This window comes from Mustela nigripes, chromosome 18 (genome assembly GCF_022355385.1).
Source record: "Mustela nigripes isolate SB6536 chromosome 18, MUSNIG.SB6536, whole genome shotgun sequence".
In the NCBI taxonomy this organism is placed as follows: Eukaryota; Metazoa; Chordata; class Mammalia; order Carnivora; family Mustelidae; genus Mustela; species Mustela nigripes.
In genome coordinates, this window is record NC_081574.1 from 33,506,641 (window position 1) to 33,527,793 (window position 21,153).

Genomic DNA, 21,153 nt, shown 5'->3' on the forward strand with positions numbered 1-21,153 from the left:
GTGGTGAGGCAGAAACTTTAGACTTCAGCCTCCAGGAGACCCAGTATCCAGGATGGGAAAAGCCATCAAATATAAGGAGTGGGAGTTTTCGGTCCAGACCCTTCTTTTACTAAGAAGAAACCTCCAGAGAGGGGTTGACCTGCTCAAGATCACACAGCAACTAGCCAGACCCCACGGCTCTTGGTCCCGGGTCAGTCTCTTCCCATGATGACCTCATCCCTGGGGACGGAGCAGGGGAGATAGTGATCTTCTTCCTCCATATGGACACATAAGCCAGGGAAAAGGGGCAGATAACCTAATAAACACGTGTGTATTTAGGGGATCTCTGACAAAATGTCTGCACAGAGTATTCAGAATCCGAGGGACCCAGGGCATGTGGTTTCTAAAGATCGTCCTAGTGCTTCTCTCCCTCTCTTGCACCACAACTTCAGGACCACACCCGCAGGGGGCAGGGGAAGTTTCAGGAGGGCTGTACTGTGGAGGCAAGGGTGCTGTTTCCATGCTGTCAGGACTGAGCTCTGCCAAGACTGACTGACCAGGCAGGGGGCAGAGCAGGGGCAACAGAGTAGGTGCAGGGGAGTAGAGGGAGGAGGAAACTGCTCTATGACATGAGAAAGCCAGGGTTCAGCATGAGCCCTGTCCTGGACCACCTCCACCTTGCCTGGGGCTCTGTGCCTCCAGATACTGGTCCCTGGTCCCTTTGTTCTGCTGCACCAGCGCCAGGAGGTGAGGGAGCTGGTGTCTGACCTCAGGGGCCATAGGTCTCATCTCATCATGGAGACGATACAGGCTCACAAAGCAGGACAGGATCAGCGCCTCAGGGCTCCCAAGGGAGAATTCTGTGGTGCAAAGATTAAAGGACTAATTTATACTTGAGTGTAAAAGACTAATAACAGGCACCTGGGTGGCTCGGTTAAGCATCTACTTTTCTCTCTGCCCTTCTCCCCTGCTCGTGATCTCTCTCTCTCTCTCTTTCTCAAAAAAGAAAAGAAAAGACTGATAACAAATGGATCCTTTCAGGTTTATTTGGATTTGAAAAGAAATCCACTTTCTTCACCCAAAATCGTGACTCCACCTGGCCTGAGATTTTAGGCCATGTTTGGAGAAGCACTTAGGGCGGATTGGGAGTAACTTCCCAGCTTCCTTGAATCAAGTGGACATATACACACAAACATTCCATCCGGTCTGACACATGTCCCTCCACCTTCCATGAATGGAGGATTGTAGACCCCACGTCTCATTGATGTCTGTAGTACCATTGTGTCGCACAGGGCCGAGCACACAATAGGCATTAGTGTAGACTTGAAGATTGAATGAGTACCTAGGCATGAATGATCGCAGCAGACTTGATTCCGTGCACTCAAGCTAGGGTGCTGGGACCCCAGATCTCTAGCAAGGCACACCAGCCTCCGACCACCAATACCCCAAGCCCCTCTTCTCAGGCTGCAGACTCCCTAAGATTAGTCCTCCCCATCTCAGCCCCGATTTCTTGGTCCTGCCTCCTCACAACCAAGCTGGGGTGCCCTTGTAGAGAGCTTAGGTTAGAAAAAAGAAGACAAGAAGGCTCCATGCATAGGAGCCATTCCAAGACTATTTTCTTTCCTGACCTTGACCTCAGGCCCTGCCTGGACAGTTCAGCTTCAAGGCTGAGGTCAGAGGCCATATCCAGACACAGCCCCCATAGCATGGGGAAGGAAAGGAAGGTCCTACCTGGTCTCCTTCAATACAGGTATTCAGGGCTGTGCGGACAGGCTTCCAGCCAAGGGAAGAGATGTTGAGGAAGTTGGGGAGCACTGTGCTGTGTGTCCTCTCCACCCTGGGGATCACTGGGGATCAGGCTAAATGGATGTGAAGGGCAGACCGGAAAGGAAGGGAAGCCACAGGAGGGCAGCCTTTAGCCGGAGGCTGTGCGTCAGGGCGGGGCCTGTGGACTAGAGGCAGTTTCCTTTTTGGAGACCCTTACTGTCATATCAAGCACACAGGAATGCACCCACCTCCTTCATGAAGTGAAACAGTTCTTGCTCATTGACATAGCTTGAAATTTGGTTGTTATGTACTTAAGTGTTCATCGCAATTATACAGCATTCCTATTTCATAAGCAGTGAAGATTTTTGTAGGTTTCAGACATGTTTACGGGCCCTGGAAATGCTCAGAGGCCGTGGGCATTATGCCTGCAGGAAGGGCTGGGAGTCCACTTTCACGGGCTGGTTCAGAGTGGCTGTGGGCCTGAGACCCCCCACTCATGGTCTCCCTAAGGCACCACTAAGGTGCCAGCAACAGATGTTAGAGACGGGTCCTTCTGAGCCCAGAGGGCCCTGGCGATGCCCTGAACTCCAGGCTCAGATTCCCTGCAGAAGCTGCATCCCCAAGTGTCCAGGCGTGAGGTCCTTGGATCTGTGTGTGTTACAGCAGAATGTGTGTGTTGGGGGCGGTGGTGGGGCATGACATGCGTGAGTCTTCCAGCACTTGAGAGAACAGTTTGGTTCAGGCATGCGTTGGCCCCATGTCCCACGGAGTAGTGCCCACATGACCGGTGCAGGGTCATCTCTGATGTGGGGCTGGGATCTGGTGAGTTCCTGTGGCTGCCCAGAGGCCACAGGGCCTCTCTATAGACGCCAGCCACTCGCTCCCTTGGCCTCCAGCCTCATTAGTGGTCACTCTGCTTGCTTGCTTCTCTTCCCTAAAATAGGACCCTAGCTGGGAGAGAGTTCTGGAATGGACTCAGTGTGCCCCCTCTCCTTGGCCTGATTTCAGACTCAAGGGTTAGAGAACAGGGGACTCCAGGGACCTGCCCCCCTCCCTGTGAAAATCTGATGCTGTTGGAGTGGTAGGCAGGGAGGGAGGGAAGAATGCTGGAGATGCCGGGCTGGGGGAGCCAGAGGTCGGAGAGGCTGGCGTGGTTGGGAAGGAAATCCACCTGGCAGGCTCCCTGTGCTGTTGCAGGGCAAGGGGTTGGTGCCAACCTAGGAAGCAGCTGTCCAGTCGGGGTGGCAGGGCAGTTCGGAGGGGGCCAAGCTGGCACTATGTCTGCGAAGCTGGACAGAACCATAGGGTGAAGGCTCCCTCCTTCCCGCCCCATGGTTGAGGCCACCCTGCCAGCTTCTGTCCCATGTGACAGCCTAGCATGGTGGGAACATTTTTCTTCCATTGGACGAGGCCCTGTGTATGTTTCCCTCTACTCCCAGTAACTGCCAGCTTCCTACCTACCCCAAACAACGCCAGACCCAAGCACTTCCTGCCCCAAATCATTGCCCTCCCCACCCCCAGACCCACAAGGGGCAGCTCCCAGAGCTGAATTGTGCCAGAGGAACCCACTGGCACAATTGAAGCCATTCTCTGACCAGTCTGGGTCTCAAGCAAAAATTTCTTCAGCCCCATCTACGTTGTAAAGGCCGAAAGATCCAATTCTGGGTTTTGGGGGGCTGGGAGCATAGAAATATCTGCCTGAAGTTTGTCCAGGAGTTGGAAATGTGGAAGAAGGGGGGGCCATTAAGAGGAGAAGAACGAACGGGTATTTGCCTGGTGTCCCTGCTTTTGCGAATGGCTTAGAGAGAGTTGGGGATCAAGGACTTTTTCTCTGCCACAGAGAAGTATCTCCTTTCCAGACTTGATGGACTGGGGTTTGCACAGGGTTAGTCAAGCTAGAAATGTGGGCTGCAGCTGACGCCTTGCTTCTCCCCAGTACAAAAGTGGCTACTTTGTTGAGGGAGAGGGGGTGCTGCCAGACGGGGATAGGACACCAAGAGATGAGTTGTTCCTTGTTCTGGGCAAAAGGCTAATCTTCACCTGCCATCAGGAGCAGGTCCCCAACCCTGTGTGCTGCGCTCTCTCTCTCTCTCTCTCACACACACACACACACACCCTACCCTGATTGCCTCCTATCCAACAAGCAACCCAGACTTCCTCCTGGGGAGCCAGGGACCACAAGGAAACTAGGTGAGGGTTAAGCCACTAGCCACATGGGGCTCTTGAGCACCTGACACATGGCTGGTCTGAACTGAGATGTGCTGGAACAGTAGAACACACACAGATCCCAAAGGTTCCGTACTGAAAAAAAGGAAAAGGAAACTGTGATTTATCATTTCACATATTGATTACATATTGAAATTAGAACTTCAATACATTGGGTTAACTAAAATACATGATTAGAATTAATTTTTTAACTTTAAAAAATATGACTACCCAAACATTTGAAATTATATACTCACCTCACATCATCGTACGTCCACTGACCAGCTCTGGGTTAAGAATTTAGGGGTATGCAAAAGATGTTCAAGGGTTAAAGGCTGAAGAGTCTGAAGAATGTGGGGTGTACCCCAACACCACTTTTAGACCTGTGTGGACAGGATTCTCAAGTTAGGATCCCAGGTTTTAATCTCAGAGGTTTGGGTTTTGGAGGATTTTTAAAAATTTTCTGTTTTCAATTCAATGATCTATTTTTTAAAAATTAAAGATTTTATTTATTTATTTGAGAGAGGGAAACAGCAGGAGAGGGAGCAGGTAAGCAGGGGGGAAGGGTGGAGGGAGTGGAAGCAGTAGACCCCCCACTGAGCGCCCTCCCCATGCAAGTCTCTATCCCAGGACCCCTGGATCATGACCTGAGCCAAAGGCCAACACTTACCTCACTGAGCCACCCAGACACCCCTCCATTCAATAATCTTTAAACAAAAATATTTTGCAGGTAATTTTGAGATGATTATTTACCAGAAGGTATTTTCCTAGTATAAGATTTTTATTTCTTAAGTCAGTGTTTCTCACACTAGAATCCTCAGACATATTCTCAGGAAGTAAGATACTTTTCCCTCCCTTTCGCAGGTGTGTAATCAGGTTTGAGAAGTAATATTCTCTGGCTTCCTCCTGCATGCGTGTGTGTGTGCGTGTGCGTGTGCGTGCGTGTGTGTGTGTGCGCGCGCTGTGATCATCTGGCAGCCCTGTCCCTCTCTCCTTCCATACCTTCTCCCTCCCCTGTTCCCCCAGCCTCATCCCCACAAACCAAGAAGGGGACAGGCCCTGGGAGAGACCCTTGGGACCGGGGCACGGGGAAGGTTGAAATACATGCCATTTCTCCACCTTTCTTCCTGACCCTTCAGGACACCTCTCTGATGTTACTCAAAATCCTGAGGGGTCCTTTCACCCCCTTTGACATTTAATGCCACCTCTGAGCCTCAAACTCCTCGGGTATATGAAGGAGCTGAAGCAGAGCTGAGGTGAGGCAGGCTTTGATTGAAAAGTCACACTGTCAGGAGCCTGTCCCCACTGAGGGGGCCACCGCAGCCCCCCTCCCCCACCCCAGGGCCTGAATGAGACCATTAGAGGCCCTGAGAACTGACATGATGATTTAGGATTTACCACCATGGATAATGCCAATTAAAATTCTCCTAATCCGAAAAAAAAAAAAAAAAAAAAAATTCTCCTAATCCGTAAAATGGGAATAAAGGGGGCCATGTGAGTTCTAATGACTCATGTAATGGCAACTGTGATGAACCTTTGGAAATGTCAAGATTGTGTGTAAGTGTGTGTGTGTGTGTGTGTGAGTGAGAGAGAGAGAGAGAGAGAATGTGCCATTTGGAAACCCAACATCACCCCCACATCCCCTTCACACAGTCACTCTTCAGGTGCTACTAGGAAGTGTCAGTGTTGGAGGGACAGTTAGGTGGGGACCAGATAGGTAGGAGGGGTCTGTTTGGAAAGCCTAGAAGGGAGGAAGCCCCCCTTCCACTCTTGCCTCCATCCTGGCTATTGTATGTTCTCCAAGAGCTTCCTGAAGATGGACTGGTTGGAACGTCAGATGTCTAGGGTCGTCTCACCGCCTGTCTTGATCCATTCACCTTGAATTCACCAGTCAGCTTGGGGACAGAGCTGCTCGCATGCCTTGTCCCCACCCCGCACTTGAGATCTCCTTTACTGTGCATCCCAGAGGCTGCCCAGTCGAGAGGAGTTTCCAGACCTGTACCTCTGACCCTCCCATGTCCACCAATAAGAGCAAAGAAGTGAAACCCTTTGTCTCGGCCCAGAGCAGGCAAGAGTTTGGGCTGGGAGGCTCATTAAAGTGTTTTAATAAGCAATTAACTCAAAGGATGAGCCCTTTGGCTGGTATGGAACTTCCTCCTCCCAGGGAGGGAGTCTGGCAGAGAAAGGCTAAGTGGGTGGGCAGAGTGGGTTTAGTCAGTAGCTTGGGGCCTCTTTCCTCCCCCTTTTAAATACAAATAAATAAACAGAACCTCAGAGTGGGCAGAGGCAAAGGCTGAGGCCTGGGCCTCCTCTACCAGGCCCCGGGCTGTCTCAGTTTTCTGTCAAGGCCGTGGACAGGCTTGGGGAGGCAAGGGTGCTCAGTCTCTCTGAGCCAGGGCCTTTGAGGGCTGGGAAGAGTCCCCTTCTGTGAAGTCCTCTGCTCACAGAGTGGGGCCCAAGGGAGGACAGCTCCTCCCACCTGCCCGGCCTCCTGTTCCTCCTGGCAGAGCTCTGACCCAATTCGGGCCATTCTCCCACTCTCCTCAGGATATGGGGCTGCCCCCTCCCAGGGGGCAGGAGGAGGGTGCTGTGGCTCAGGCCAGTGGGTCCAAGGTGTAAAGGGGGCATTGCACCTGGACCCCTGCTCAGTCTGCTTGCCTACAGAGCCCTAAGTCAGATCCAGGCCATGGGGGAACCCAGGGCAGGTGAAATGTCTGGTTAGGGGCTCAGTGGGCTATCCAGGCTGCCTGAACCATTCACTGGCTCTTTCCTGTAATCGTGAGCGGAGGGTGGGGCTCCTGCTTCGCACAACCTCAGGGGGCGCCACTGATACAGAAAAGAACATGATTGTACTGAGGAAACCGAACCCCCTCTCCAGCCACACTTTCTGGCTTGTAACAGCATGTTCTCCTGCCTGTGTTTTCCCTGTTCCTTCAGGCTCCTGAGCAACAACAAGATTACTGCGCTCCGGAACGGATCCTTCTTGGGACTGTCCCTGCTGGAGAAGCTGTAAGTGCTGGGGCAAAGGGGGGCAAAGTCGGGGGCTGGTGGTCATGGGCAGGAAGTCAGTCCAGGCCGGGTGAGGACCCCTGGGTGCCGAGGGGAGCCCCTCAACCCCAGACCCTGCTGGCTAAGTGAGGCCCAGAGTCAGACCCACAGGAGCCCTGCCCAGGACTTGACCACCAGGTGGAGGCTACAGAGAGAGGGACCAGCTCCTTCCCCAGTGACAGCAGTGAGAAGTACAGGGAAACCTGGCTGGTCTAGGCAATGATGGGGCTCAGGGAAGTTCATTAACGCTCTTTAATGAGCACTTAGCTGTGAGAGCTGAGCCCCTTAGCTGGCCAGATGCCACCTCCCTGCTCCAGCTGGGGGCCCAGCATAAAGGGCTGAGGATGATTGGGTGTGACTGAGGCCTCTTTCCTCCTCCCCAACCCCATCCCCAAACAAATCAACAAACAAAGCCCCGTGGGGCTAGTGCCCTGGGCTAAGGGTCGGGAAAGTGGATCCCATCCACAGGGCCCCCACCCAACCTGCCGTGCTTTGGGGCTGCATCCCTATGGGCCCAGGTGGGCTGGCACTAGGCTCAGGACTTCAAGGGCTCTGCTGGCCAGAAGGGGCTTTTTCCCCAGAGTTGAGGGCAAGTAACTTAACCTGCTGAAGGAGGGGACCAAACCAACCCCTCAGTTCCCTGTTCGACTGGCCTGCTCCAGAATCCACCCTTGGGTCCTGTCTCCTCCGCAGGAGACCTGAGCCTCTGTCCCTCCAGAGCCTGATCTTTGCTTTCTCCCCTGCCCTGTCTCCTACCTCTGCTCCCATCCTGAGGGTTCCCAAATCTTTCAGCAAGCCTCCTGCTGCCCGCCTCCGCCCCCCCCCACCCCGTCTGCCATTTTGCCTGCCAGGCGTGGATCTGGTGTGATGGGGGATACAGAAAAATGAGGTGGAAGTCTGCCCTCAAAGAGCCCAAGCTCACGGTCTAGCGGAGACCATCAATGCCACGTGTGCTAGAATTGAGTAGGTCGGGGTTTCCACGAAACCCGAAGGAGGGACAGCACTGAGCGGGGAGGGCTGGACAGTTGGAGGCTAACTGGGAGGCGGTCTGTCCGTGACATGGACTGTAGGTCTTCAGCCGTGACAGCAGTCTTGTGAGGTCGTCTCCATTACAGCCCACTCACAGGGGAAGGGAAAACCTGTCCACACACTCCAGCGCCGGGAGGAGAGCTCAGTGGCCTGGCTGGCTTTGTGGCGGTGTGGAAACCCATGTTTGGGGTGGAAAGGAAGAGTGTGCTGTCTTTGCTCTGGGGTGTGCTGGGCTGGGGGGGGGGGGTGTCGGGATGTTGACAGTGGTGCGTGCACCCAGCTCCGTGACCAGGTCCCTCGTCCAACTGCCTTGCCGCTCACAGAGCTGGTGGTCCAGATGGGGAGAAAGGGCCGCCCCCAAGCTGCTCTTACAAAGTCTCCTTGGCCACCAGCAGCTCGGGAAAGTTTTTATCCCCCACAAGCGGTTAGGCCTGTGGGAGCTCTGATTCCTGCACTCAGGCCAAGCCTGGTCTCCGAGGGCTGAGTGGCAGGAAGCCACACGCTCTCTCCAGGGATCTTTGCAGGATGACAGACTGTAGCTGCCCCCACGCCTTTGCCCAGCCCCACCAGAGCCTGTCACCGCCCAGACTCGCTGTCCTTTCTCACTACCACGAACGAGATGGCTCTGAGCCTCTTGGGGTCCCACTGACCTCTTCCCAGCTTTACCCTCTCGCTTTATCCATCCAATACCCACCAGGTCTCCCCACTTCTCCTCCTCTAGTCTCAATGAGGGTCAACTTCCAGGTCCTTTCCTTCCCACCCGTGCCCATTACTGAATCTTGCCAGCAGCGGGGACCTAAGTCAGTGCCCAGCATGTGCTTCCAAAGCCTGGGAGGCAATCAGAGAAAAATGAGAGTGTGGTCAAGGAATAATGACTAAGAGCTAAATCACATGCCGTGGCAGGTGCACGGGGCAGGAGCCAGATGAGAATTCAGAATATTGAGGGTAAGCCCCGCTCTTTTAGGGATCCTCCAAGGCCTTCATTCCAGAGATATTTACCGAGCCCCTTTTGGGTGCAGAGCTCTGTTCTAGGCATTGGGAGTGAACACAACAGACCCAGCACCTGCCCTCAGGGAACTTACCCTCCACAGTAAGTTATAGCAAATAAATGTGTACCAGGAGATAAGTCTACAAAGAAAAACAAAGCAGGGTAAGGGGGAGAGAAGGCAATGGCGGTAGAGAGAGGTTGCTATGAGGAGCAGAGGGTGCTGTTCCTTGCTGTGTAGAGAGGTCAAAGAAGGCCTCATTGACAGATGATTGAGCCCAAGGTCTAAGGGAGGGAAGAATCTGGAGGGATTCAGACGGGAGGAGTGCAGGATCTCCAGCCTGGTTGATCACCACTGTATCAGTCAGGTTCTCCAAAGAAGGAAAACCAATAGGAGACATGTGTGTGTGAATCTTTATATAAAGACACAAGGAAATTATTTTATATTAGTTCTTTATAAAGAAATTTATTTTAAGGAAATGGGTTTGTGTGATTATGGGAGCTGGCAAATCCAAAATCTGTAGAAGGACAGGCCAGCAGGCTGGGAAGTTAGGCAGGAGATGATGTTTTAGTCTCCAGACAGAATTTCTTCTCCTGGAAACCTCAGGTTTTGGCTCTTAAGTCCTTCACCTGTTTGGGTGAGGCCCACCCATGTTCTCCAAGGTAAGGTAATCTCCTTTATTTAAAGTCAGCTGCTTGTGGAGGTCCGCTGCATTTACACATTCCTTCACCGTAATGCCTCCATTAGTGTTTGGTTAGGTTACAAGGTGCTGTCGCCAGCTGAACGGACACATAAAGCTAGTCATCAAAACCACTGGCCTGCTATGGGATGGGGAGAGACCCTGTGCCCCCCTCCCAGAGATGCTAATTCATCAGGTCGGCAGGGGCCTGGGAATTTTTTACAAGGTATGCAGACGATTCTCATGCTTATCCGGGGTTGGGAACCGGTGGACCAGATGACCCCGAGACTGTGGGCCTATTCATCACAAATGAGACGCTGTGGCCTGGCGTGCCGTTGGTGCCAGGAAACACTGATCCCTCTGTCCTGTCAGGCTCAGACACCCAGGCTTGGGCAGCTGAGTCCAGGGCAGCCTAACATCCCACAGTCTGTGAGCGGCAAGTCCCGTGGGAGGGTTGGGGCCTAGCCTAATAATTGAAATGGAAGGTCTGGGCCACAGAGAAAGCCAGCATTGCCTCCTTGTGCTGAGCGCCCTTCTGGTCTTTGAAAATGGGTCAAATCTAAATGTGTGTGGTGGGGGAGGTCAGCCTGGTCCCAGTTAATGCATGGAGGGGCCTCAAGGCTGAGAGGGGATAGAGAGAGGGCGCCGTGTAGGAATGTGCCTGAGATGATCTCAGGGGAGGACAGGTGCTCCAGAGAGGCTGGAGAGGGGAGCCAACCTTGTGGGGCTCTATCGGCCATGCGGGTCCGATAAGAAAACCTGAGACAGGGTCCAGCTGAGAAGAGGTTCACGGCCAGCCCATGGCATGTACAGAATCGTTCAGATGGGCGTGAGACCCTGTCTCTGGGCCCTCCCCTCCATATCCCACCAGCCCCAGGCATGGACAAGCCTGTCTGTCCCCCAGAGGAAAGACTTCTGAGGTGGAGGAGATGGGGTGGGCGATGAAGGGCACAGAACTCCCTTTAGAGTCAAAGAGGCCTGGGATTGAATCCTGCCTCTGTCATTGTCTTTCTGGGTGCCTCTCCAAGCCTAGGGTTTCTCCCCTGGGAAAGGGAGCAATTGGGACTCAGACAGGCTGTCATGGGGATGGCGTGGGCTTTCGGTAAATACCTCTCCCCTTCCCTTCTCTGAAGGGTTTGAAGTTGGAAGATGTTATATTGCAGCCCCTCGTTGCATGGGATTTGCCCAGAGCTCCCTCAGTCTCCGGAGGGGGAGGGGGCAGTCCTGGAGCTGAACCGTGGATTCAGAGTCCCAAAAGGACTCTGCGATGGCCCACCCATCTGGTGGCGGCCATCTCCGCCCACATCCCCCACCGCGCACATTCAACAAGGAGTGGGCCACCCGAAGACGTTCCTGGGCTCCGAGGGTGCCCCGGTCACAGTGAAATCCCCCAGACTGGGGACCAAGTGGGCCACGGGAGAGACAGCCCCCAGAATAGGCCAAGGGAGAGAGACTGGGCATGCCAGCAAGCAAGTGGCTCTGTGCGGACACGAGCCCCCCCCAGGCCCTTGCATGCCTGGAGGAGAGGGCCTGGTGAGGGGAGCCTGGTCAGCCCGGGGATGATTTGTCATTGCCTAATGAGATTAATGAGCCCCGGGGGCTGGTATGCAGCGGTGCTGGGGCACTCATTAGAAGCAGATGCTCATGGGAATGATGGCAAGGGGGGGGGGTTTTGGGGGTGGAGTGCTTCTCACCCGCCAGGTGGTTTCCATTAATCTATGGGCGGGGCCGTGAGCACGGCGGCCCGGCCTCATCCTCAGCCCCTTCCCACCCGGCTCGCACTAGGGAAGAATGCAGCAGAGAGGCTGCTGACGCTGGGAGCCGCCGGGGGCTGGGAAGGGGCGGCTTGTGGGCTTGGGGACAGACCTTGTGTCCACGCTTGTAGCCCCAGTGCCTGGCTTTCTGTACGTACTGAATAAATACCTGTTGCTGAATAAATACCTGATATCGGAGACAAGAGGGGCCCGGCCAGGGGTAGGACCATCTCAGTTTTCTCCAGCCACATCCTCTCCCATACCCTCTGTACCTGCGCGGGGGTCTGGCCGGCTTGGAAGTCCTGGAGGGCCCAGGGAAAGCTGCTCTGCGGCCTCCAAACCTATAATTTGGTTTCTGAACCCACAAGCAGGGAGGTCTGGGGGGGCTGGAGGGAGCCGACTTGGGGCCACCCCACCCTGTCCAGGCGTGGTACGGGGCTCACCCTCACACGTGCTCACTCTGGTGTGCAAACTCAACTCTTTAACAGCTTTCGTGGGATGGAATTAACATCCCAGAACGTCCACCCACTTAGAGCGTGCCCTTCGACGGCTCCGAGTGTATTTACACAGTCCTGCAGCCATCACCGTCTAATTTTAGAACATTTTCATCATGTCGGAAGGCAACCGGGCATGGGCCGCAGCCACTCCCCGCTCCCCCTTCTACTCAGCCCTAAGCAACCACTAATCTCTCTGCCTCTATAGATTTGCCTCTTGTGGACATTTCATCTAAGTGGAATCACATCCTATGTAATCTTTTATAACTGGCCTTCTTTCACTTAGCGTAATGGTTTCAAGCTCCATCCAGATTATAGCACAGATCAGCAGTTCATTCCATAAAAGTCTGTTGTGCAAATAGAGCACAAATGCATTATCAGGTGACAGGCACTCGGGAAGTTTCCACGTTGGGGCTGCGACCCTTCCTGTTCCGGTTTTCGTGCGCCTGTTCCCTCGTGTCTCCTGGATATGTCCCTGGGCATGCTGGGTCCCTTGGTAACTCTGCCAAACTGGTTTTCATGGTGGCTGCACCATTTTACACCAGTAATGGAGAAGGGGTCCAGTCTTTCCACACCCTCATTAACTGGTGCTGTGGCCCGTTTTTCTCTGATCACTGTCTTAGCGCCTGGGAGGGGATATCACTGTGGTTTCACTTTGCATTTCCCTGATGACTAATGGTGTCTACCATCTTTTCGTGCGTTGTTTGATCATTTGTATCTGCTCTTGGAAGAAATGTTTATGGACATCCTTTGCCCATTTTTTTTTTTCCAAGCTGGTTTGTCCTTTTATTATTGAGTTGGAAGAGTTCTTTGTATATTCTAGATGGGAGTCACTTATTGGATATATGATTTGCAAACATTTTCTCTCATTCCTTGGGTTGCTTTTCACTCTCTGGATGGTGTCCTTCAGACAGCAGAAGTTTTCGGTCTTTATGAAGGACACTTTATTAATCTTGGGCTGACACACTCCGTCTTACACTCGGCTTCCTGAGCTCAGCTTTCCCAAGAAGGATGGAGGGTGTGATTTGCTCTCAGGAACACCCCCCCGCACCCCGCCACCCTCCCAACACCCCCCAACACCACCCCCACCCCCACCCCCCGCCACCGCCCCGACTTCTGCCATAGAGTCCCTCCCTTCCACACTGTCCTAGATACTGGGAGAGGGGCCTTGAGTCAGGGTACCCTGCTCCGGGTTGGGGGAGGGGTGGTGGGGAGGGGACACTGTCCACACACCACACCGTTCCCAGCTTCCAAGACCTGGGCTCTGTGGGAACAGGGAGAAGAGGAGAGATTCCACATCACTGAGACATCTGTTTGCCCTCATGACCTCACCTAAAAAATGGAGGGATCTTGGGGCACCTGGATGGCCCAAGTAGTGGATCTTGATCTTGGAGCTGTGAGTTCGAGCCCCACACTGGGTACAGAACTTCCTTAAAGTTTTTTTTAAAATCTTAAAAAAAAAAAAAGAAGTGAAGGGATCAGGTTATACAATCTAGGGCAGGGGTGCATCTCCTGGGTTCCACAGGCCCCTTGAAATCATGGACACAGTGTTGGGTAGAGTGCATTTTTCTGAGACAGGAGTCCATAGCAAGAAGCACCAACCTATAGGGACCTTACTGGTCAAAAAAAAAAAAAAAGAAGAAGAAGAAGAAGAAGAAAATAAAAGAAAAAAAAAATCCAGGCTCTAGGATAGCATTTTCTCCTGCTGCTAGGGAGGGTTTAGCCCAGACCAGCTTCCCCCTACCTTAGGGACCAGGACCCCATCATCAGGCTTTGAGAGCTCAGCCCAGTGAGCAGCCCCTGGCTTGTATCCTTCAGGAGAAGACTCCAGGAGTGGCCCATCTGGGCACTGCCTGGGTCACCCCTGAAGCCACTTTGTGGGCGGGAGGCAAGGGGGCAGGCATGCCAATGCTTAGTGGCAGCTTCCCTCTCAGAGGGCCCCGGCGTGGCTCTGGGCTGCAGGAAATCCAGGGCAGGAAGGGGCTGGGGCCCAAGTGGCCGCCTTGCTCCCATCTGCAGAGCATCAGTGGGGCAGGCGGGGTGGGGGTTCTCAAGGGGGGCCGGGGAGGAAATGAGAATAAACACAGCTAGTGGAGAGGGAAGGGGCGGGGGGCTGCGGCCTCAGCCCCTTGGCAGCCCATGAAGGGAAGTGACACAATGAGGAATGTGTTTCCCTCTGCCCTCCCCCGCGTGGGGGTGGGAGGCAGAGCCCTGAGAATGTGCAGACCCCAACGGGGCCAGGGGGCACATGCTGGAACAGCACCAGAGGAGGGTGCTATGAGAGTGGGGAACCAAAAGGGGGCTGCTGGCGGGAGGGGCAACCCAGAGCAGGCTGGGCGCTTCCCCCCAACCCCCACCAACCCCGTCCATCTCCAGTCTCCATGCTGCATGAGCATCGAGGTTCTTCCTTCTTGCACATTCCCTGCTGGTGGTGCACCACCAGCGAGCCAGGGTATGGAAGCCATCCCTTCTCTAGGGAGCTGGCCTCTTCTGTTGGCTTCTTTTCAAGGGACTCAGGGTTATGGAGACCAACTCCTTGGTATGAGGGTGTTTCATTTCTCTCTCTCAGGGTGTTTTTGTCCCCAGCTGAGACTGGCTGTGCGAAAACAGGCCCCCTGGTGGGATGGCACCTCCCTGTCCTGGACACCCATTTCCTCTCCCAGAGCTGGGAGTGGCTACTTAACCCCCTCCTGCCCAGGATCCAGAGATATCCCTGAGACTTTAGCAGGCAAGGCCAAGTTGCCCAGGGTGCCAGCCTGGGCTGGAGGGTCGCAGGGCCTTGGAAAACAGGTTGACCACAGATATCCGTCAATCTCCTCTTTCCTGTACAGGCTCTTTGCAACAGGTTGGTTACTCAGGAGCCCCCCATCCCTGCGCTCTGCCTCCTAAGCCCCCAGGTGGAGAGCAGAGTCAAGCCAGGAGGCTGCAGCCAACATCCCAGGGTCCCAGGAGGGGAGGCGGGCTGGCTGAGCAGTGAGGCTTCCTGCTGCATTGCCCTGTGGGGCTGCAGTCGTCCTGGTTGGGCTCAGGAGAGACTCAGGTGGACCTTGAGGATGAAAGAGAGGAGGGCTGCTATCTGGTCATGTGGTTGCTTTGAGCACCAGGATGCTGGGACAGAAGCTGGCCTGATGCCTCTCCTGCACCTCATTCCTGGGTGTGTGTGGGGGGGGGGGGGGGCTTGGCCCCGTGGAGCACTGGAGGGGCACCACCTTCTGTCTGGACCTACTGGAGCTCAACCTAGACACTTTGTTTCCCTTGCCACCTTCCCTCAGCACTGCAGGCTCCTGGGAGACCTGGGGGGAAGGCCGGTGAACGAGGCTTTACTACCCGTCCCCAGCCTTGCCTTCCCCATCTGAAGAATGAGTGGCCACCGTGGGGGTGGGGAGGATTTATAGTTCTGCCCTGGAGTCAGAGGCCGGGATGGGCCTCCAGGTGGTCATCAGCTTCATTCTGTGTCTCCTCACTGGTTGGATAGAGAGATCAACACGTGGAAATACCACCCCCCAATGCCGGACTCCAGAAGGTCTTACTTTTGTATGGTAATTTACAAAAGACTTAAAAAAAAAAAAAAAGACTTTAGCACCCATTTTCTTTTCTTTTTTTTAAAGATTTTATTTATTTAGTTGACAGAGATCACAAGTAGGCAGAGAGGCAGACAGAGAGTGGAAAGGAAGCAGGCTCCCCGCTGAGCAGAGAGCCCAATGCTGGGCTTGATCCCAGCCCCCTGGGATCATGATCTGAGCCGAAGGCAGAGGCTTTAACCCATTGAGCCACCCAGGTGCCCCTAGCACCCATTTTCAAATGGCTTTCATAGCAGCCCCTGTGAGATCCTTGGTGGCTCAGATTGGAACAACATGGCCAAGGCCTCCCGGCTCCTAGTTCAGTGCTGGCTCCAATCCTTGTTTCCACCATGTTCTGCTTCCTCATCCCAGGGGTTCCTGTTCCATCTCTTGGCTTCTCTATTCTTCCTGACAACTTTTTGACCAGCACCCCTTGATGGTAGTGGGGGGAAGGGGTGCGGCAAGTAGACCTAAGTGAGAGGTCAGGTCCTTCATCCAACCTCCTCACGAGGGCTGAGGACATTTAGAAGAAAATCCAGTTGCCAACACTGCTGATAAAAATGAGGCTTCTCCGTCCCAGCGGAGCGTGAGGCCCCCAGAGCGGGAGAGCTGTGAGGGCCCCCACTTGCCTCCCACAGGGACCTGAGGAACAACGTCATCAGCACGGTGCAGCCTGGTGCCTTCCTGGGCCTGGGGGAGCTGAAGCGTTTGTGAGTGGCATGTCCGGCTTCCCAAGCCCTCCTAGCCCTCCCCATCCTTGGAGATGGTCCCCTGGATCCCATGATCAACTGTTCCTTCTTGTCTCCCCACTCACAGCACCTCTCTCCCCACACAGTGTATGGGGGAGGGCAGAAGGGGGAGACACTTGAAGCCCATCTCCTTGTTCTTCCTGATCCCCACATAAGCCCCGGCCACACACGTGTGTTCCGCACAAGTGGGTCCGTGTGCTCCTGTGTGGCCATCTTGCTGACGTCGTGTGTGTCCCCCTAGAGATCTCTCCAACAACCGGATTGGCTGTCTGACGTCTGAGACCTTCCAAGGCCTCCCCAGACTTCTCCGTCTGTGAGTGAGGGGCCATTAGTGGGGAGGAGGGGGAGGGACGGCTCACCCCAAAGGAGAGGTTGGGAGGAAGGAGGCAGCACCAGACCCTCATAGCCTCCCCCCCCCCCATTCCCTTCACTCACTACTCCCTCCTCTGGCCCAGGAAGACCCTAAAATCCTGGCTCCCTCTCGCCTATCCCCTACAGAAACATATCTGGAAACATCTTCTCCAGTGTGCAACCTGGGGTCTTTGATGAGCTGCCAGCCCTTAAGGTGGTGTGAGTATCTGTTCCCAGCCCAAGGACTCAGAGCCCTACATCCTTTCTCTGTCCAGGAAGGACACACCTGAGCATCATGACCACGGCGCCCTACCTTATGAGTAGGTGGGACGGGCGACGGCTGACACCGCCATATTTGCCTTCCCACTAGGGCTAGGCTGGTGGTGCACACTACCCCGAATGTGCCCCTTCCAGCCTCAGTCTCTCCCAGGGCTCCATCCCCCCAACCCCCCAGAATCCACACTCCCTTGCTCTACTCTGTGGCTCCTCTCCCCATTCTGCAGCGATCTTGGCACTGAGTACCTGACATGTGACTGTCGCCTCCGCTGGCTGCTGTCCTGGGCCCGGAATCGCTCCCTGCAGCTCTCCGAGCGCACCCTCTGTGCCTACCCCAGTGCCCTACACGCCCAGGCCCTGGGGGGCCTCCAGGAAGCCCAGCTGCGCTGCGGTGAGCACAGCCTCCCCCTGCACACCTGCCCCTTGGTGCAGAAGCGCTCCAGAAGGGCCCCCGCTGGTTCCAGGCTCCCTCTGCCTTAAGTGTTATGGGGTGGTGGGCACCTTCTCCAGGGCATGCCTCCTCTCCCTCAGATCCCTCAGGGCTCCTTCTCCAGCTGTCAGTGCTCCTAGACTTTCTTTGGGGGCAGCTGCTTTGCTTATGTTTTCATCGGGTCCCCCTCTTGGGGTGACAAGTGTGCCCTAGAAAGGAGCACTTTGATCTGCTCATCCAAAGCCCACCTGTTCCTCTCTTGTGCTCTCACTTCCAGAGGCTTTCTCCTGCACCCTTTCTTCCCCAGCTCAAGGGGAGCTCCCATCAGATGGGGCCTGGCCCTGCCCAGGCTGGCCTGTCCCACCCTGGTGCCTGGTGCCACTCCCCCATGTCTCCTCCCACAGAAGGGGCCCTGGAGCTGCACACGCACCACCTCATCCCATCCCTGCGCCAAGTCGTGTTCCAGGGTGACCGGCTGCCCTTCCAGTGCTCCGCCAGCTACCTGGGCAATGACACTCGCATCCGCTGGTACCACAACCGGGCCCCCCTGGAAGGCGACGAGCAGGCGGGCATCCTCCTGGCAGAGAGCCTCATCCACGACTGCACTTTCATCACCAGGTACCAGCCCTCCTGCCCCTTCCCAGCCCAAGGTGGGGGTGTGGGAGGGCACCGTGCCCATCGCCCAGCTCCCCAAAGGAGCCCTGCTCCGACAGGGGCTGGAGAGCACGCTCATGTACCCGAGAGTGCGTGGGTGTGTTTCTGGAAACCCTGGGCTGAGTCGTAAATGGTCTGGCTAGGGGATAGAGACTCAGCGCCTGGTAGGAAAAAACAAGGATGATACCTGAGGTTTCTCTGGCGCTTCCACAATGTGTGCAGTGACTCTCAGCTCCACTGTGGGGCCGAGTCTCTCCGATAGACTTGCAGGGGAGGTCTTAGTAGCTCCGTGAGAAAGGTGGGGAAATGGAAAGTCAGGGAGACTGTACCATAAGGCCAGTTGGAATTGAGGGAGTGTGTGCTTGCATCCCTCTCCGTTAAAGAGGACGGAACCCGGGGCACCTGGGTGGCTCAGTGGGTTAAGCCGCTGCCTTTGGCTCAGGTCATGATCCCAGGGTCCTGGGATCGAGCCCCACATCGGGCTTTCTGCTCTGCAGGGAGCCTGCTTCCTCCTCTCTCTTTGCCTGCCTCTCTGCCTACTTGTGACCTCTGTCAGATAAATAAAGAAAAAATCTAAATAATAATAATAATAATAAATAATAATAATAATAAAAGAGGACGGAACCCTGAAGCCGTGCCCGCAGGCCCTCAATCAGGGGCCGGGGGTGGGGGGGGGGCGCTTAGGGAGGGTGGCGCGGCCAGCGAGAGTGCCCCGCAGCCAGCCCACCGCCGCCTGCCCGCAGCGAGCTGACCCTGTCTCACATCGGCGTGTGGGCGTCAGGGGAGTGGGAGTGCTCCGTGTCCACGGCGCAGGGCAACGCCAGCAAGAAGGTGGAGATTGTGGTGCTGGAGACCTCCGCCTCCTACTGCCCTGCTGAGCGAGTCGCCAACAACCGCGGGGACTTCAGGTGCGGTGCCTTCTGCCGCCCCACCCCACCCCCCGCGCGTCGTCGTCGAAGAACATGGGGCGGGGGCGGGCCTCCCCATCCGCTCTAAGTCCCCAGCTCCACTGTCCCGCTGTTGTTTTCACAGAGACCTTATCTTTTTGTATAAAACCCCATCTGACATGCGCTGTGCAGAACAAAAAGTTTGGGTGGGTTTTGTTTGTTTCTTTGTCTTGTTTCCTTGCATTAATAGTTTATGAAATTCACCCACAAGGAACATCAGATTTTAATATACCCCTGGGCGTCTCCATGAGGAAGGGCAGGTACTATCCTCCCCATGGACAGCTGAGAACACTCAGGCCCAGAAAGGGTAAGGAGCTTGAAGTCAGGGCTCCATGTCTGAGCAAACCTGGACTCAGAGAGAAGGTGGAGCTCAGGAGCCCCTCCAAGGCCAGTCTGAACTTTCTCTCTCTGAATCCACCCCCCAGGTCCTAAAGGGGTTCATCATCCCAGGTCTAAGGGCAGAGGAGGGAGCCTTGCTCTGAGGAGCCTGGGGGATCAGCAACCTCCCACGTCTGCCCCCAGGTGGCCTCGAACTCTGGCTGGCATCACAGCCTACCAGTCCTGCCTACAGTACCCCTTCACCTCGGTGCCCCTGAGCGGGGGTGCCCCAGGCACCCGAGCCTCCCGCCGGTGTGACCGAGCTGGCCGCTGGGAGCCAGGGGACTACTCCCATTGTCTGTACACCAACGACATCACCCGGGTGCTCTACACCTTCGTGCTGGTGAGGCCAGGAGAGGAGAGGGGCAGGGGACACCCGTCAGCTCTGGTTCTGGGGGCTGGGAAGGGGACCCCCCTCATGGCTGTGGCTCTGCTGCTCCTCCTTGCTGTGGGCGTGAGCAGTGAGGGGCTCTCAGCTAGCTTTTCTCCTTCGAGGGCATTCAGATCCCTCCAGGGTCACCCCAAGCATCTTTATTCTCAAACACAGCCAGGGTGGCCTGAAGGGGGAAGACAAGGACAGCGTGAGGCTGTCCCATTATCCTTAGGCCGGTGGTGTTAGAAGTGGGCGGCCCTGAGTCCTGATGAGTCCATTCCTTACATGTGCCTCCTGTCTTGATTAGACCCAGCTGGTGGGCCAGATCCTTCTCCCCAGGCGCTGCGGCCCTGAGCATGAGCACAGACAAGGGGGCCCTCTAGGGGCAGTTCTGGGGGAGAAGGAGCAGAACTGGACCATCTCCTCCTTTCTTCCTTCAATCTTCCCAGATGCCCATCAATGCCTCCAACGCGCTGACCCTGGCTCACCAGCTGCGAGTGTACACAGCCGAGGCAGCCAGCTTCTCTGACATGATGGATGTTGTCTATGTGGCTCAGATGATCCAGAAATTTCTGGGTTACGTTGACCAGATCAAAGAGGTGAGATTCAACCTGACTTCTGGGGTCCCTGGAAACCAGTCCCCGTTTGCTCAAGCCTCTTGTGCCCCAGCCTCCAGGCCCCAGACCCCGCTCCTGCCCTCAGTGACTCTCTGCCCCCTGCCAGCTGGTGGAAGTGATGGTGGACATGGCCAGCAATCTGATGCTGGTGGACGAGCACCTGCTGTGGCTGGCCCAGCGTGAGGACAAGGCCTGCAGTGGCATTGTGGGCGCCCTGGAGCGCATTGGGGGGGCTGCCCTCAGCCCCCACGCCCAGCACATCTCCGTGGTAATGTGGGTCAGCTGGGAGGGAGCTTCTTGGGGAGCCTAGCCCTGGGAGGGAACTTAGAGGCAATTGGGGCCAGCCCTTGCCTGCCAGGAGGGAAATGCTCCTGTCTTTGGGCAGCAAGTCCTCCAAGTATGCACCTGCCATGGGCCCAGCTGGCAAGAATTCTGAGTCTGACCGGTGTGTGGAATCCGATTCAGAGTTGTCCACAGCAGTGCAGAGGGGAGGAAGGGGGCTGATGACAGGGAGGAGTCGTGCAAGACTTCATGGTGGGGAACTGGAGCTGTAACGCTAGCCCAACGGAAATAAAGGGGAGGAAGGGGAAAAGGAGCCCAAGGCATGAGTAAGAGGAGGCTTGGAAGCAGGGCCACAGCCCTGTGATGCAATGAGGCGTCACGGAGACTCCTGCTCCCTAAGAAGAGGGTGACATTGCCTGTGGTGGGCTGTGAACCGATTAACAACTGCCGCAGGGCATCTTGGCCATATAAGATCCCACGCTAGGTACCCTGGGCGGTGTAAGGTTGGACGGGACCCTGCTCTGCGGCTTGGCCAGGGTGGCAGAACTAGTACCTGCTAAGGGGCAAGCAAGGTACAAGCTAGGGTGTGAGGCGA

The 21,153-nt window shown here is 55.4% G+C and overlaps 1 protein-coding gene across 2 annotated transcripts in view; it reads left to right on the forward strand.

Annotated features, from left to right (window-relative positions):
* The window catches only part of ADGRA2 (adhesion G protein-coupled receptor A2), a 34,406-nt gene that overhangs the window by 6,138 nt on the left and 7,115 nt on the right, over positions 1 to 21,153 (forward strand). For both annotated transcript variants that reach the window (XM_059384396.1, XM_059384397.1), the window contains exons 2-11: positions 6,889 to 6,960; positions 16,140 to 16,211; positions 16,492 to 16,563; positions 16,749 to 16,820; positions 17,105 to 17,268; positions 17,712 to 17,925; positions 18,705 to 18,869; positions 19,431 to 19,629; positions 20,109 to 20,258; positions 20,383 to 20,544. In XM_059384396.1, the coding sequence (XP_059240379.1) occupies positions 6,889 to 6,960; positions 16,140 to 16,211; positions 16,492 to 16,563; positions 16,749 to 16,820; positions 17,105 to 17,268; positions 17,712 to 17,925; positions 18,705 to 18,869; positions 19,431 to 19,629; positions 20,109 to 20,258; positions 20,383 to 20,544 (1,342 nt within the window). The remainder of the gene's footprint in view (positions 1 to 6,888; positions 6,961 to 16,139; positions 16,212 to 16,491; positions 16,564 to 16,748; positions 16,821 to 17,104; positions 17,269 to 17,711; positions 17,926 to 18,704; positions 18,870 to 19,430; positions 19,630 to 20,108; positions 20,259 to 20,382; positions 20,545 to 21,153) is intronic.